Genomic DNA, 13,708 nt, shown 5'->3' with positions numbered 1-13,708 from the left:
AGTTCTGGTGTGGATAAACAACCATGCATGTCACTTCTGCATGCTGCATCTTACTCTGTGAGATAAAGTGTCACTCTTTTCACAGCTTTTGCCGGCTCTGAGACACTTTCACAGTGTTTCTCCTGCTCTTTTTCTAGCAAAAACTCATCTTAAAGTGAAGACCTGATTATTTCAGGGGCCTTTTCACAAGTCCATTGTTTTTGAATTTCTGTGTTACTTTGGCTATATTTTCACACTTAAAACAATAATTTGTTTAGCATTGTCCTCTTTTATGCTATAAATAAATCTGCTGACAGTTCTCTCTCAAGTGGTTTCATTGTTGTCAGCATTAAGTCTGAGTATGATTCAGTGGGCCATATAACACTTAATTATCAAGAAATTACTTACCTTTAACAGTTTTGGTTCAACATACTTACCTGTTGATCAATACTTGCCTTAACCTTACACCAGAATTATTATTTTTTGTTTGTTTTATTTAGTAATAAATAAAACCTCCTTCCAGGAGAGTGTACTCATTTTTGCAACACAACATTTTATCACTTTGATAAGAAAATGGAATTTTAACATTCTTCTTTGGTAACTGATCAAGCAGACTTGCTGGAATATTATATCTCTAAAAAACCATAACATGTCTTCTAAGCAAAGAGTAATTGCTGAATATGTTCAGTTTCAGAAGTGGGTGTACTCATTTATGCTGTGCACTGTAATATATCATCAGTAAATGCTGATGTATGAAATTCACCTATGGACTGGGGAGAGTCAGCATAAGGGTGGTCTCTGGAATAAATCCCTCTATCAGTGGCAAGCATGGCATTAAACACTCTGTCACTGCGGATAACTGCATGATCTGTCACAGAAGGACAACATTAAGCTCTTTACTACTGAATCTGTCCATTAAATGACATTTGTGTATTGAGATGTACAATAACATCTAAGCATTGCTTTTATATCACTATCTCTCTACTAACCTCTTAAGCGGGTGATGAGTTCTATATGTGTTCTGCCACTAGAGATCCATGCCATGGTTCTGGAGAGCAGCAAACCCATAGGGACCACTACTGCTGCCAGCCTGAGCAGCGTCTGCATTGCCTAACAAGCACTGCCTGCAACAAATGATGTCTGGATTTCAACAACTGCCAAGTTTGGACAGTCTGTAAACTCACTCTGACCTACACCTGTCCTGAGTCTTACCCTGCTGAAAAAGATTACCAACTTAAACCACTTACACTTTGCCAAGCTGGTCTTCAAAGTCCTTAAAACCCTTTCAAATCCAACTAACACAGCAACCTTAACAAGCTGGGAGACTAACTAAAAGCAGCAAACCTAAGCTGGTTTAATGTTTTTTCCCCCAACAGATGTAAAAAAAAAAAATAAAAAAAAAAATTACATGCATTTAATTTTGTGTAAACTAATCAAAACCAAAAAAGTAATCGAATTAGTGATGCATGCAATAGTGTGTTTGTTCATTCATTTTAATAGGTTTAATATATGGATCTACCTGTCTTTGGACCTCAGAGCACTGATGCATTCAACATGCGTCCTTGATTCAGGTCAACAAACGTGAAAATCGGACCTGACCAAAATTCATACGCCGGACATCAAATACACAATGAAATAACAGAATATTATTATATAGGCAACAAACGGGGCTTTAAAAATGTTGTACGTAGGTTTTTTTTTTTTTAAACGTACAACCAAAAATATCACAGAGCAATAAAAAGAACAACATGCAGCGTCTCCAGTACATGTTAGCATACTATTGTTTTAAAATGGTAACTGAGACTAAATAGGTGTATGTAAATGACAAGTACATAACTATCAAAACATATCAAAAATCTTACTCGTAAATTTCGACCCGATGTCAACGTGCTGAAGAAGTAAGCGGAAGTAGTGTTTCCAAACACATCTCTACGACCAATCACATTCACGGAGTTACTGACGGACAGGTGTAACGACCAATCAAAATCGGCGGGTAATCCCTGCCGGTTACTTCTTGCTTCTCAGCAGCAGTGAAGGCAAAGCAATAGAGAAGGATGGGTTTTAAATGCTAATGCTTGTATTTTTTTTCCTTTTAATATATCCTTTTAGGTCTGAGGTGCATTGTACTTCTAGGTAAGCACCACTATGTTCATTTTATGACTGATTCATTCTACTGCTCCATTATATGGGTTTGCTTGAGACCTAGTAATGTCAACAATCATTAAGACTTTGTTATGGAAACGATCGCTGTTAAAACGTAGCATTTTTTCCTTTATAGAAACCTGACAAGCCTGTCTTTTTATTTTTAAACCATTAATGTTGATATCCCATGTGTTTACAACACGCATGTCGCTGCAGATTGTTTATAACTAATTCTTCATTAAAAATGTGCTTTAATTACTAGAAACGTGATGATCGACGACTTCGAAACTCATGCGGTCCAATCAAGTGGAGATCTGTGGACTGAGATCTGCTCCAGTCTGCCAGAGCCTCAGGAACAGGATGGTGGACAATTTACAGACTCATTTGAGCCTTCCTCTCCAGGAAACCCTCAGACCAACTCTCCCAGAGCTTCTTTCAGCCCCTGGGAACCAATGGCTGACTCTGAGGTTTATATTGCCAGTTTAGGTACAGGAAATTCCATTTGATAAGCATGGTATTTAATACGGCCTGTTGATTTGGTTTCTAAGAGCATGTTATTTTGCTACAGAAAATCGATTGAAAAGGATCAAGGGACAATCGAATGATGTAACATCAAGGGAAATGCTCCGTTCCTTGTCCCAGGCTAAAAAGGAATGCTGGGATAGATTCCTTCATGATGCCCAAACCTCAGAACTGTTCCAGGAAGGGAACTTCGATCAGAGGTACTGTAAGGATGAGATCTGTTGCTCTCAGGCATCTTGAACTATTCAGCCTCACTTACTTTTGCAGATGGGATAAATGTCAACATATTATAAAAATTCAACTTTTAATAAATGCTGTTCTTTTGAACTTTCTATTCATCGAAGAATCCTGAAAAGTTTCCGTAAAACCTTTCCATAAAAAAGCACAACGGTTTTCATCATGTGACACTCAAGACTGGAGTAATGACTGCTGAAAATTCAGCTTTGCCATCACAGCAATAAATTACATTTTAAAATATATTTAAATAGTTATTGTAAATTGCAATAATATTTCACAATATTACTGTAGTTTTGATTAAATAAATGCAGCCTTGGTGATCACGAGAGAATTTAAAAAAAAAATCTGAATAAATAAATCTTGACCCCAAAAATCTTTCTATTTGGAAAATGCTGATATTTTTTTGGACCATTCTGCCCACACACCAGACTGTTTCAGCATATATATATTTTCTACAATTTCTCACTAGAATGGTCTACTTTAGATTACACAATAACATGTCAGAGGAAAGTCAGGACTCTGAATTGGCCAGTCTAAAATACTTAATTTATTCTGCTTGAACCACGCTTTTGTTGGATTGCGTCTGTGACCCAACATCACCCATGGCAAGTATGCTTGCAGCTGCTTAGCCAGATAAGAAGCCCACTCTGGTGCAAGTAGGGAATGGTGATGATACCTTACCAATTGTAATTGGTCCTGAGGTCCTCTGAAGATGCAATATTTTAATTAGAATATTATTATCCTAAAGATTTTTTTCCATTAATGACCTTGATTAGGCTATTATTCAGAAATCCAGGTAATTTCAAAATATAATTTTTTCTCTTTGCTGATACAAAAAATGGCATTTATTTCTGTGGTCAAATGAACCTAATCAGCTCTTCGGTTTGCGTGTAATTATTTGGTCTTGTGTATCCTGCAGTGCTTTGGAGCAGTTCAAGCGCTGGCTGTCTCCTGAAAGGGTGGCCATCAACGCAGAAGAGCTGGAGTACCTTCTCTTGCCCACACAGAACAGTGAGGCTCCTGCCAGCTCAACCCAAACTGACAAGCCAATTGAGGAGGAAGAGTGCCCAAGCCCAGAGAAATAACCTTATCACAGCATTAACCTGTTTGCTGTACTGACCAGCAGTGCTAGGAGAATTAAGAGTATATGGGGTCTTGTTGTGGACAGCAACTAAATATTGTGATCCATTAAAAGGATTAGTTCACTTCCAGAATAAAAATTTCCTGATAATTTATCATGTCATCCAAGATGTTAGTTTCTTTCTTTCTTCATTCACAAAGAAATTAAGGTTTTTGAGGAAAACATTCCAGGATTTTTCTCCATATAACGGACTTCAATGGTGGCCAACGGGCTGAAGGTCCAAATTGCAGTTTTAATGCAGCTTCAAAGGGCTCTACACGATCCAGCCAAGGAATAGGGGTCTTATCTAGCAAAACAATCAGTAATTTTCTTTAAAAAGTAATAATTTATTCCTTTTAACTACAAATGCTCGTCTTGCACTAGGTCGACTTCACGCATTACGTAGTCACATTGGAAAAGTTGCGCGGAAGTACCGACCCAGTATTTACAAAGCAAACGTGCAAAGAAAGTCAAATGCTCTTTACAAAAAAAGGTAAAGCAATGACGTCGGATGATTTCGAAGTTGGAGGAGAAAATTCAATGGTTTTTCACCCTACTTTTTGAACCGGAGTACACAGACGAAAAGCTCATTGTGCGTGACCTTTCCAATGTGATTACGTAATGCGTGAATTTGCGGATGCGGCGCTAGTGCAAGATGTGCATTTGTGGTTAAAAAGTATGTATGTTTTTTATTTTAGAAAATGACTGATTGTTTAGCTATAAGACCATTATTCCTCGGCTGGGATCGTGTAGAGCCTTTGAAGCTGCATTGAAACTGCAGTTTGGACATTATTGGACTGAATCTGTCTTTTTAGGTTTGTGGGGACTGGCTCCCCCATTACAACTGTTAAATGACCTCTCTAGTGCTGAGGAGAGAAGGATCTGAGTAATGTAACTGCTGTCTTCATTTAGACTTGAGCTCTGCTGCTGTTCATATACGGTCTGGTGGGAAGCAGTAGCAGCATGTTCAGAACAGATCTTATTTGTAGACTATTTGACAGAAAGCAACATACAGGACTTTCAGTCTCACAGTGTTCTCTGCATGTTCAGAGTGCCCATAACTGTCCATTAATAATGGAAATCCACTTACAGCAATATGAATGCATTAGGCAAACTAATCTACACAGGCCATTTGTCTTTTGTTCTGTTGTGTTTGTTTATTCAGATGTTTCATTAGAACTGTCCTATGCTTTTATATTAATATTCCCAGTATGGGTCATGTTGTCAAAACTGAAACTGACATTAAATCACAATTGCTTTTCATGCAAACTGTAAAGTAATTAATTAAATTTGCCGAAAAGTAATAATAAGCTTTTTCAACAGCAGATAATTTTTTTCTTGTTCTATTATTTCTTATTCCATTCATCTTTTACAGTGAACACGTGTCAGTCTGAGGAACTAACATCTTGTAAGGGTCCTCTAACAGATAGAAGCCAAAAAGTCTGCTTAAGTTTTTCAGTCTTAGACCATTTCAAAGAGACTTCTTGTTCACAAGTACTGTACATACAAGTGGCTGTTCATGGAATTTTATCTCAAAGAGATACACTAAAGCACTGTAGCTTTTAGAACCTGAAGAAAGAGTTAAGTGTTTTGCTATTGCAATTTGCTATTGCGTGAAATTTTGCAATTATCATACTGAAGTCCCGACTGAGAATCATTTCAAGAGGTTATTTGTACATCTCTTCACTCATGAGGACAGAGAACACAGATTTGATGTTTTCTTGTACACTGTAGTCCAGGGTTCCTCAAATCTTGCCCTGGAGGGCCAATGCGCTGCAGAGTTTAGCTCCAACCCTGATTAAACTCACCTACCTGTGATTTTCTAATGATCCTGAAGACATTGATTAGCTTGCTCAGGTGTGTTTGATTAGGGTTAGAGCTAAACTCTGCAGGAAAGTGGATCTCGTGGGTCAGATTTGAGGATCCCTGCTGTAGTCTGTTCATTTAATCAGTTTGTATGGTAGGTGTAGATTACTTTGCCATAAGTCTTTCCTTTATATTGTAGATTAGGAATGGCCTTTCTGTTCTACAGACAAAAAGTACATGACCTCTCCACTTTAAATCACACAAAAATACTGCAAGTGGACATCCATGGGCCAGTGTAGTGATCTGTGCTGATATCACAAGGGTCATTTAGAGCCAACAAAGTGCTGAATTAGTTTCAGGCAAAAATGTTCCAGCAATACATTTATTTAAAAAAACATTTCTAAAGCAGTGGTTCTGATCCAGACTACATTAAATATGAGTTTACATACAAGCGTAAACATGGTTAGCAGTGAATTATTAGCTACCAACAGCAACCAACAACCATTGAAATATAAGACATTTAGAGTACAAAATGGTTAAAGTTCCTATTTATTTCTATTAATATTACCAATATTCAAATATACAAGCAATATACAAAATGAACATTCATAATAATTATTTTAATGAATATTATTCATGTCATGTTACATGTTAATATGTTAATACTGTGAAATATTGCTATAGTTTAAAACTTAAAACTGTTTTCTTTTTTTTTTATGTAATTTATTCCTTTATAGTCTTCAGTGTTACACGATCCTTCAGAAATCATTCTAACATGCTGATTTGTTGCTCAAGAAACATTTATTACCAATGTTGAAAATGAGCCATTTTTTTCAGGATTCTTTGATCAATGGAAAGCAGCATTTATTATTCACTCTTTACATTTACTTGAAATCAACATTCATTTGAAATATTTTGCAACATTAAGGATGTGTCACTTTTGATCACTTTAGTGCATCCTTGCTGAATAAAACAATAATAATAATAAAAAAAAATCTTACTCACCCCAAACTTTTGAACAGTAAAATATACATTCACTTTCTGTTTACATTTACAATGTCTTCTATTTACATGTCACTTTTTTTCAAACAGGTGTCAGTGTTTTGTCTTCATACCATGACGGACATGGACTATCTCCATAACGAATCGTGGAAAAACATGACTTTAGATGCATCTGCCTCATCGTTCAGTGGACTGCAGCTCCTGATGGACCTGAAGCCACTCTTCATCCCTCTGTATGCCATGCTCGTCCTGGTAGCGTGTTCTGGAAATCTCCTCCTCCTCCTCCTCATCGGACTGAACAAGAAACTTCACAGCACTACAAACTTCCTTATTGGAAACCTGGCCCTGGTTGACTTGGTTATGTGCCTGTTCTGCGTTCCCCTGACTGCGTTTTATGCATTTGATGAGCGCGGTTGGGTTTTTGGCCAGTTCATGTGTCATTTTGTTACCCTGATGCAGACCGCGACTGTGTTTGCAGCAGTTCTGTCATTAACCGCTATTGCGGTGGACCGATACATGGTGGTAGCTTACCCAATTCGGCGTCGCGGAGGTCGTTTTTTCTGCGCGTGGTTGGTGGTCAGCATATGGCTCTGTGCATTAGCAATGTCCACCCCAACTGCTCTGCACACGGTCTACCTGGATCTTAGAGCAACAGGTCATGAAATGGTGGTTTGTGAGGAGTTCTGGCACGGGCAGGAGCTCAGTCGTCTAATATATTCATGTTTCTTCCTGCTCCTTTCCTATTTTGTTCCTCTAGCAGCAGTTTCCATATCCTACTGTGCAATCTCCTGCCACCTGCAACACCGAGCTACGCCTCGGCTCATGGCCGCTACACCTTCCAACCAGGAAAAGTGGGGGCGCAAGAGGTCCAAGACCTTTCGCCTCCTACTGGTGTCTGTTCTGTCATTCGCTTTCTCCTGGCTCCCCTTGCAGGTGGTCAACCTCATACGTGACTTGGACACCGACTTCGCCATACTGAGCAAGAATCACGTCAATGTGATCCAGGTGTCGTGCCACTTGTTAGCCATGAGCTCAGCTTGCTACAACCCCTTCATTTACGCTTCTCTTCACAACAAGTTCCTGTCATGCCTATGCCAGAACATATTTCAAAGAAGAAAACCTCATCATACTCAGAGTAGCCTCACAACCTCCAGCCGAATGCTCCGCTTGAATACTTCTAGCACTCTAGCTGACATTCCCATGGCCAAGATTTCACAAGACTGAATCTTTTCTCCAGCACACAGATGTTGCTTTTTTATGTTGTAGAATTGAACCGACAAATTCTGAACCATAATCAAAACTGATTTGTTAAACCAATGACTCTGTTTTTAAAGCTATATGTACTCCATTGATTCCTGAGGAAAATGTGCTGTGGTGCTGTGCCAAAACTACTCATGTACCCTCAGGTCACGCTTGTGTCTATATGTACAACGTTTCGCCCGAATATGCTAAAGTGTTGCGAAAATATAGCCTCATCCATTTTGCCATGCTATTTGTCCAATTTGTTTACACAAATTTGTTTGATAGTTAATTTTTGTGAAAATTAAGCATGTTCAAAAATTTTGTTGGTCACACTTTAGTTTGGGGACCAATTCTCGCTATATTAACTATCTATTAACGATCACTGTTGCCTCAAAATTCTAATTCGCTGCTTATCAATAGTTAGCAAGGTAGTTGTTAAGGTTAGGTATGGGGTGGATTAAGGAATCTAAAATATGTTACTCTGGACCACAAAACCAGTCTTAAGTCGCTGGGGTATATTTGTAGCAATAGCCAAAAAAAACAATGTATGGGTCAAAATTAACGATTTTCTTTTATGCCAAAAATCAGTAGGATATTAAGTAAAGATCATGTTCCATGAAGATATTTTGTAAATTTCCTACCGTAAATATATCAAAACTTAATTTTTGATTAGTAATATGCATTGCTAAGAACTTCATTTGGACAACTGTAAAGGCGATTTTCTCAATATTTAGATTTTTTTGCACCCTCAGATTCCAGATTCTCAAATAGTTGTATCTCAGCCAAATATTGTCCTATCCGACTTGGACACCGACTTCGCCATACTGAGCAAGAATCACGTCAATGTGATCCAGGTGTCGTGCCACTTGTTAGCCATGAGCTCAGCTTGCTACAACCCCTTCATTTACGCTTCTCTTCACAACAAGTTCCTGTCATGCCTATGCCAGAACATATTTCAAAGAAGAAAACCTCATCATACTCAGAGTAGCCTCACAACCTCCAGCCGAATGCTCCGCTTGAATACTTCTAGCACTCTAGCTGACATTCCCATGGCCAAGATTTCACAAGACTGAATCTTTTCTCCAGCACACAGATGTTGCTTTTTTATGTTGTAGAATTGAACCGACAAATTCTGAACCATAATCAAAACTGATTTGTTAAACCAATGACTCTGTTTTTAAAGCTATATGTACTCCATTGATTCCTGAGGAAAATGTGCTGTGGTGCTGTGCCAAAACTACTCATGTACCCTCAGGTCACGCTTGTGTCTATATGTACAACGTTTCGCCCGAATATGCTAAAGTGTTGCGAAAATATAGCCTCATCCATTTTGCCATGCTATTTGTCCAATTTGTTTACACAAATTTGTTTGATAGTTAATTTTTGTGAAAATTAAGCATGTTCAAAAATTTTGTTGGTCACACTTTAGTTTGGGGACCAATTCTCGCTATATTAACTATCTATTAACGATCACTGTTGCCTCAAAATTCTAATTCGCTGCTTATCAATAGTTAGCAAGGTAGTTGTTAAGGTTAGGTATGGGGTGGATTAAGGAATCTAAAATATGTTACTCTGGACCACAAAACCAGTCTTAAGTCGCTGGGGTATATTTGTAGCAATAGCCAAAAAAAACAATGTATGGGTCAAAATTAACGATTTTCTTTTATGCCAAAAATCAGTAGGATATTAAGTAAAGATCATGTTCCATGAAGATATTTTGTAAATTTCCTACCGTAAATATATCAAAACTTAATTTTTGATTAGTAATATGCATTGCTAAGAACTTCATTTGGACAACTGTAAAGGCGATTTTCTCAATATTTAGATTTTTTTGCACCCTCAGATTCCAGATTCTCAAATAGTTGTATCTCAGCCAAATATTGTCCTATCCTAACAAACCATACATCAATGGAAAGCTTATTTATCCAGCTTTCAGATGGTGTATAAATCTCAATTTAAAAAAATTGACCCTTATGACTGGTTTTGTGGTCCAGGGTCACATATGGTAATGCAGAATAAGGCATTAATATGTGCTTTAAGTACTACCCTGTTGAAAAAACAGCATATGCTGGTTAGGTATGTTTTGAAGCATGGCAGCTGCTTTGAGCTGGTCCTGAGCAGGAGCTAGTTGCTCAGGACCAGCACAGGACCAGCTTAAACCAGTTTATAACCAACTCAGGACCAACTAAGGACCAGCTCAAACCAGCTGCCATGCTTCAAAACATGCTGTTTTTTTCAACAGGGTAATAACAGCCAATATGCTAGTAAAATGCATGCTAATAAGCAACGAGTTAATAGTGAGAATTGGTCCTTAAAGTGTTACCCTTTTTTTCTTACTGTGAAAATTATGTTATGTCTAAAGTAATTGTATAAGGATTTGTGCTTTGAATTCACACAGGTGGTATAAATGAAAAAAAGCTATTGTTCACTCATTGTGTTAATGTATTCATTTAGTAGCATTAAGGAAATATATTAATTATGTATGTCCATCTGCTTGATGTTAAATACTGCACTCAAGGTTGACTTAAAACAAAAAATCCTCTGTAATACAATACAATGTAATACATCACATAATAAATTCATCACATTAAAGGTGTAGCAAGCACAGTATAAATTCTCAAGTATCTTCTTTGAGAATGCTCAGTGTTTAAATGTTAAATATAAAATACTGTTAACACTTTACAGTAAGGTTCTATTTGTTAACATTAGTTCATTGCATTAGTTAACATGAACTAACATAATAAATACTTCTAAATCATTTATTAATCTTAGTTAATGTTAATTTTAACATTTACAAATACAGTATTAAAATCAAAAGTTGTATCTGTTATTATTTAATGTAACTAGGCTAAAATGAAATAATTAGATTTTTTTTCACAACCATTGTATTTTTTATTAACTAACATTAACAAAGATAAATGTATTGTTCATTGTTAATTAATGTTATTTAATGCATTAATAGTGTTAACTGATGGGACCTTATTTTAAAGAGCTACCAAAATATTTCATATACAAATACTAAAATAATTTTGACAAGGCAAGGTCTCCGTCTATAGTGTGGGATTTTCAGTGATTATTTCTGCAAGTTATATGAATTAATTGTGACAAGTGACGTCTTTATGAGTCATTGATTTATTTAAAGGGGTCATATGATGCGATTTCAATTTTTCCTTTCTCTTTGGGGTGTTACAAGCTCTTGGTGCATAAAGAAGATCTGTAAAGTTGCAAAGACTAAAGTCTCAAATCCAAAGAGATATTCTTTATAAAAGTTAAGGGTCAGCCACGCCTACCTAAAACGGCTCGTTCTAACACGCCCCCACATGTCTACGTCACGATGTGGGAAGATTTGCATAACACCGCCCAAATGTTCACATAAAGAAATTCTCGCTGTAGTATTGTTGTTGCCGCCGGCATGCCGTGAAGGCACTGCGTGTTTCGTTGTGAAAGCGAAACTACTTTGTTTGGTCTTCCAAAAGAGGACGATATCCGCTTCGTCACGCCTAGAGCTGATCCGTGCTGGTTGCTGAGGAAATACAACAACTTTGCACTGTGGATCACCGGATCGGCTTTCACCGTGGACGAAGCGGAGTCCAGCCCGGGGTCGTCACATGTGGTTGCCGCAAGCCCACCGGCCGGTCTTTCGTTGAATCCGCCGGCCGCGCCGTTCTCAAGGCCGCCCGCCTCCGCTCACTCAAGCCTGCCCACCGCCGCCGGCCACCGCTCACTCTAGTCCGCCGTGTGCTTCGTTGTGAAAGCGAAACTTTGTTTGGCCTTCCAAAAAAGGACATGACTAGAAATCAGTGGTTAAGTTGTATTTACAACACTGTTCCAGAACAGTTCAACCCAAATATTCAGATGTGTCCAGCGCATTTTATGGAGGACTGTTTCCTGATCCTGGTGGAGTAGACTACAATGCCGGCTGTTCTGACTCACAGACTGTAAATACGTTTTTTATATTTAAAGAATTTGCCACTGACGATTCAAACGCGAGTTTTGAGCAGTGTAGAGAAGCGCTTGTTGTTTGTCATTTCTCAGATCACAAATGCAGACATGGTTTTATGTTTACGTGGCACGATGCAACGCAACGCGTAATAAAAAAATAATGTTCTTTTTAGCAGCATCATATGACCCCTTTAAACGATTCATTCAAATACACTGTTTCAGAAATGAAACACCGTTGTGTTGCTTGCAAGGCTCTGTGGTGACTCTGTGGAACTATTTGCATTTGGTAGAGCAAAAACAGACAAAAATAACTCAAATGATTGGCAAAAATGCCTAAAATGTAAGTTTGCTCAAAATATTTTTTTTCTGTATTGAGATGTAGTATAAAATGGCTAACACTTTTCCCGAATATCAGGCTGCACACTTGCTAGTATGTGATTGCATTAAATGTATTTAAAATATATTTAAATATATAGAGATTTTTGTATATTTAATCTCATATAATTTATTGAAAACTCGATCCTTTTTTCATATCGATGGTGTATCTTCATTTGGCTTTGGTTCAGCAGATGGTAAATGAGCCAAATACAAATTACCCAATAAACATCCTGAATTTAAAATGATCATGGCGCACATTACTGTAACAAGCAGTTCAATTTAAAAGCACATATCATACCCCAGACTTCATGAGCTCACATAAATCACATAGCCATTTCGATTAGAGTATCGAATATCGAAGAGAGTATTTCTAATTAATGTAATTTACCTTCTTAAACTTAAACCAAAAACTAGTGTATACATATAATATTGTAATTCACCTTAGATTTATTGAGCATGGAATTGCATAAGTAGTCTAGTGAATGTGAGTGTGGTTTGCGCTTTGTACACTGCAGAGTTCAGACATTATTGCTCACCACCTTCAAAAGCAAATGCACAAAACACTGTCAGGCTGCATAAAAGGCCATGGACTCTCTATTACTGTATTATGAAAGTGCTTTCATCTGCTGCACCTTCTGTTCATTTTTTTGTTTGTTTTAGTCACTTGGCTGCTTTCATATTGTTATGCATCAGAAAACAGATGAAGCATAAGTGTTAGACTACTGATGGTTTTTCTAGTGTCTGAAGACCTTTTAGAGCTTTATTTTAGTTTTCCTTTCAGTAGTCTATTTAACTGTGCCCACATACATTTATTAATTTTGCACTAAAATCAGCAGTAAAATACAGTGCATGGATTCATTTGTGTTTACAGTATAGGAGGTAAACCCTGAGTGTTACTGCAACAATCCTTTATTTTCTAGTGGATTCTGTGTCAGATAAATAATGGATTATAACAATAATGGATGAATAACAACAATAATAATAATGGATTTGGACGTTTGAAATCTTAATTACACATTCATTTGATCTATTCAAGTCTAAAAGGTGCATTTACACACTTTTAGACTTTTCTAAAAGCTATTAAATATTTACCTTATAAAAATTAACTCTGGGATTTGATAAATAATGTCTCTTGTAAGGTATAGAAACAGATTTGTCAGATGATGATAAAGGATGTTTCAGACTTCTTGTCCTTCTTTGTTCCATTTCATTGACTGTTTGTCCAGAATTTCTACACTGTAAAAAAAATTCCGGAAAATTTACGGTAAAAAAAGGCAGCTGTGGTTGCCGGAATTTTACTGTAAAAAAATATGGTAGCAACGTTTTAGGTTTTACGGT

The 13,708-nt window shown here is 37.3% G+C and overlaps 3 protein-coding genes across 6 annotated transcripts in view; 2 read left to right on the top strand and 1 right to left on the bottom strand.

Annotated features, from left to right (window-relative positions):
* Positions 1-2,278, bottom strand: part of pcmtl (l-isoaspartyl protein carboxyl methyltransferase, like) — a 12,972-nt gene extending 10,694 nt beyond the window's left edge. For 2 of the 4 annotated variants that reach the window (XM_016284996.1, XM_016284993.1), the window contains exons 1-4: positions 1,842-1,914; positions 1,499-1,573; positions 969-1,103; positions 743-847 (exon numbers count right to left, since the gene is read on the bottom strand). In XM_016284996.1, coding sequence (XP_016140482.1) covers positions 743-847; positions 969-1,086 — 223 coding nt within the window. In that variant the 5' untranslated portion in view covers positions 1,087-1,103; positions 1,499-1,573; positions 1,842-1,914. Of the gene's footprint in view, positions 1-742; positions 848-968; positions 1,104-1,498; positions 1,574-1,841; positions 1,915-2,266 lie in introns of those variants that run through there. The other 2 variants (XM_016284994.1, XM_016284995.1) reach the window with 2 other exon arrangements.
* On the top strand, positions 1,974-4,123 carry ccdc32 (coiled-coil domain containing 32). Its single transcript, XM_016284997.1, has 4 exons — positions 1,974-2,112; positions 2,384-2,607; positions 2,690-2,843; positions 3,800-4,123. The coding sequence occupies exons 1-4, from the start codon at positions 2,045-2,047 to the stop codon at positions 3,963-3,965; spliced, it is 612 nt and encodes a 203-aa protein (XP_016140483.1). The 5' UTR covers positions 1,974-2,044; the 3' UTR covers positions 3,966-4,123.
* Positions 4,124-6,922: 2,799 nt separating this feature from the next.
* On the top strand, positions 6,923-8,032 carry LOC107594860 (prolactin-releasing peptide receptor-like). Its single transcript, XM_016285067.1, has one exon. The coding sequence runs from the start codon at positions 6,923-6,925 to the stop codon at positions 8,030-8,032; it is 1,110 nt and encodes a 369-aa protein (XP_016140553.1).
* Positions 8,033-13,708: the final 5,676 nt, after the last annotated feature.

The sequence above is a fragment of the Sinocyclocheilus grahami genome, unplaced genomic scaffold, assembly GCF_001515645.1.
Source record: "Sinocyclocheilus grahami isolate Dianchi unplaced genomic scaffold, SAMN03320097.WGS_v1.1 scaffold191.1, whole genome shotgun sequence".
NCBI lineage: Eukaryota > Metazoa > Chordata > Actinopteri > Cypriniformes > Cyprinidae > Sinocyclocheilus > Sinocyclocheilus grahami.
This window is presented reverse-complemented; position numbering and strand designations above follow the sequence as displayed.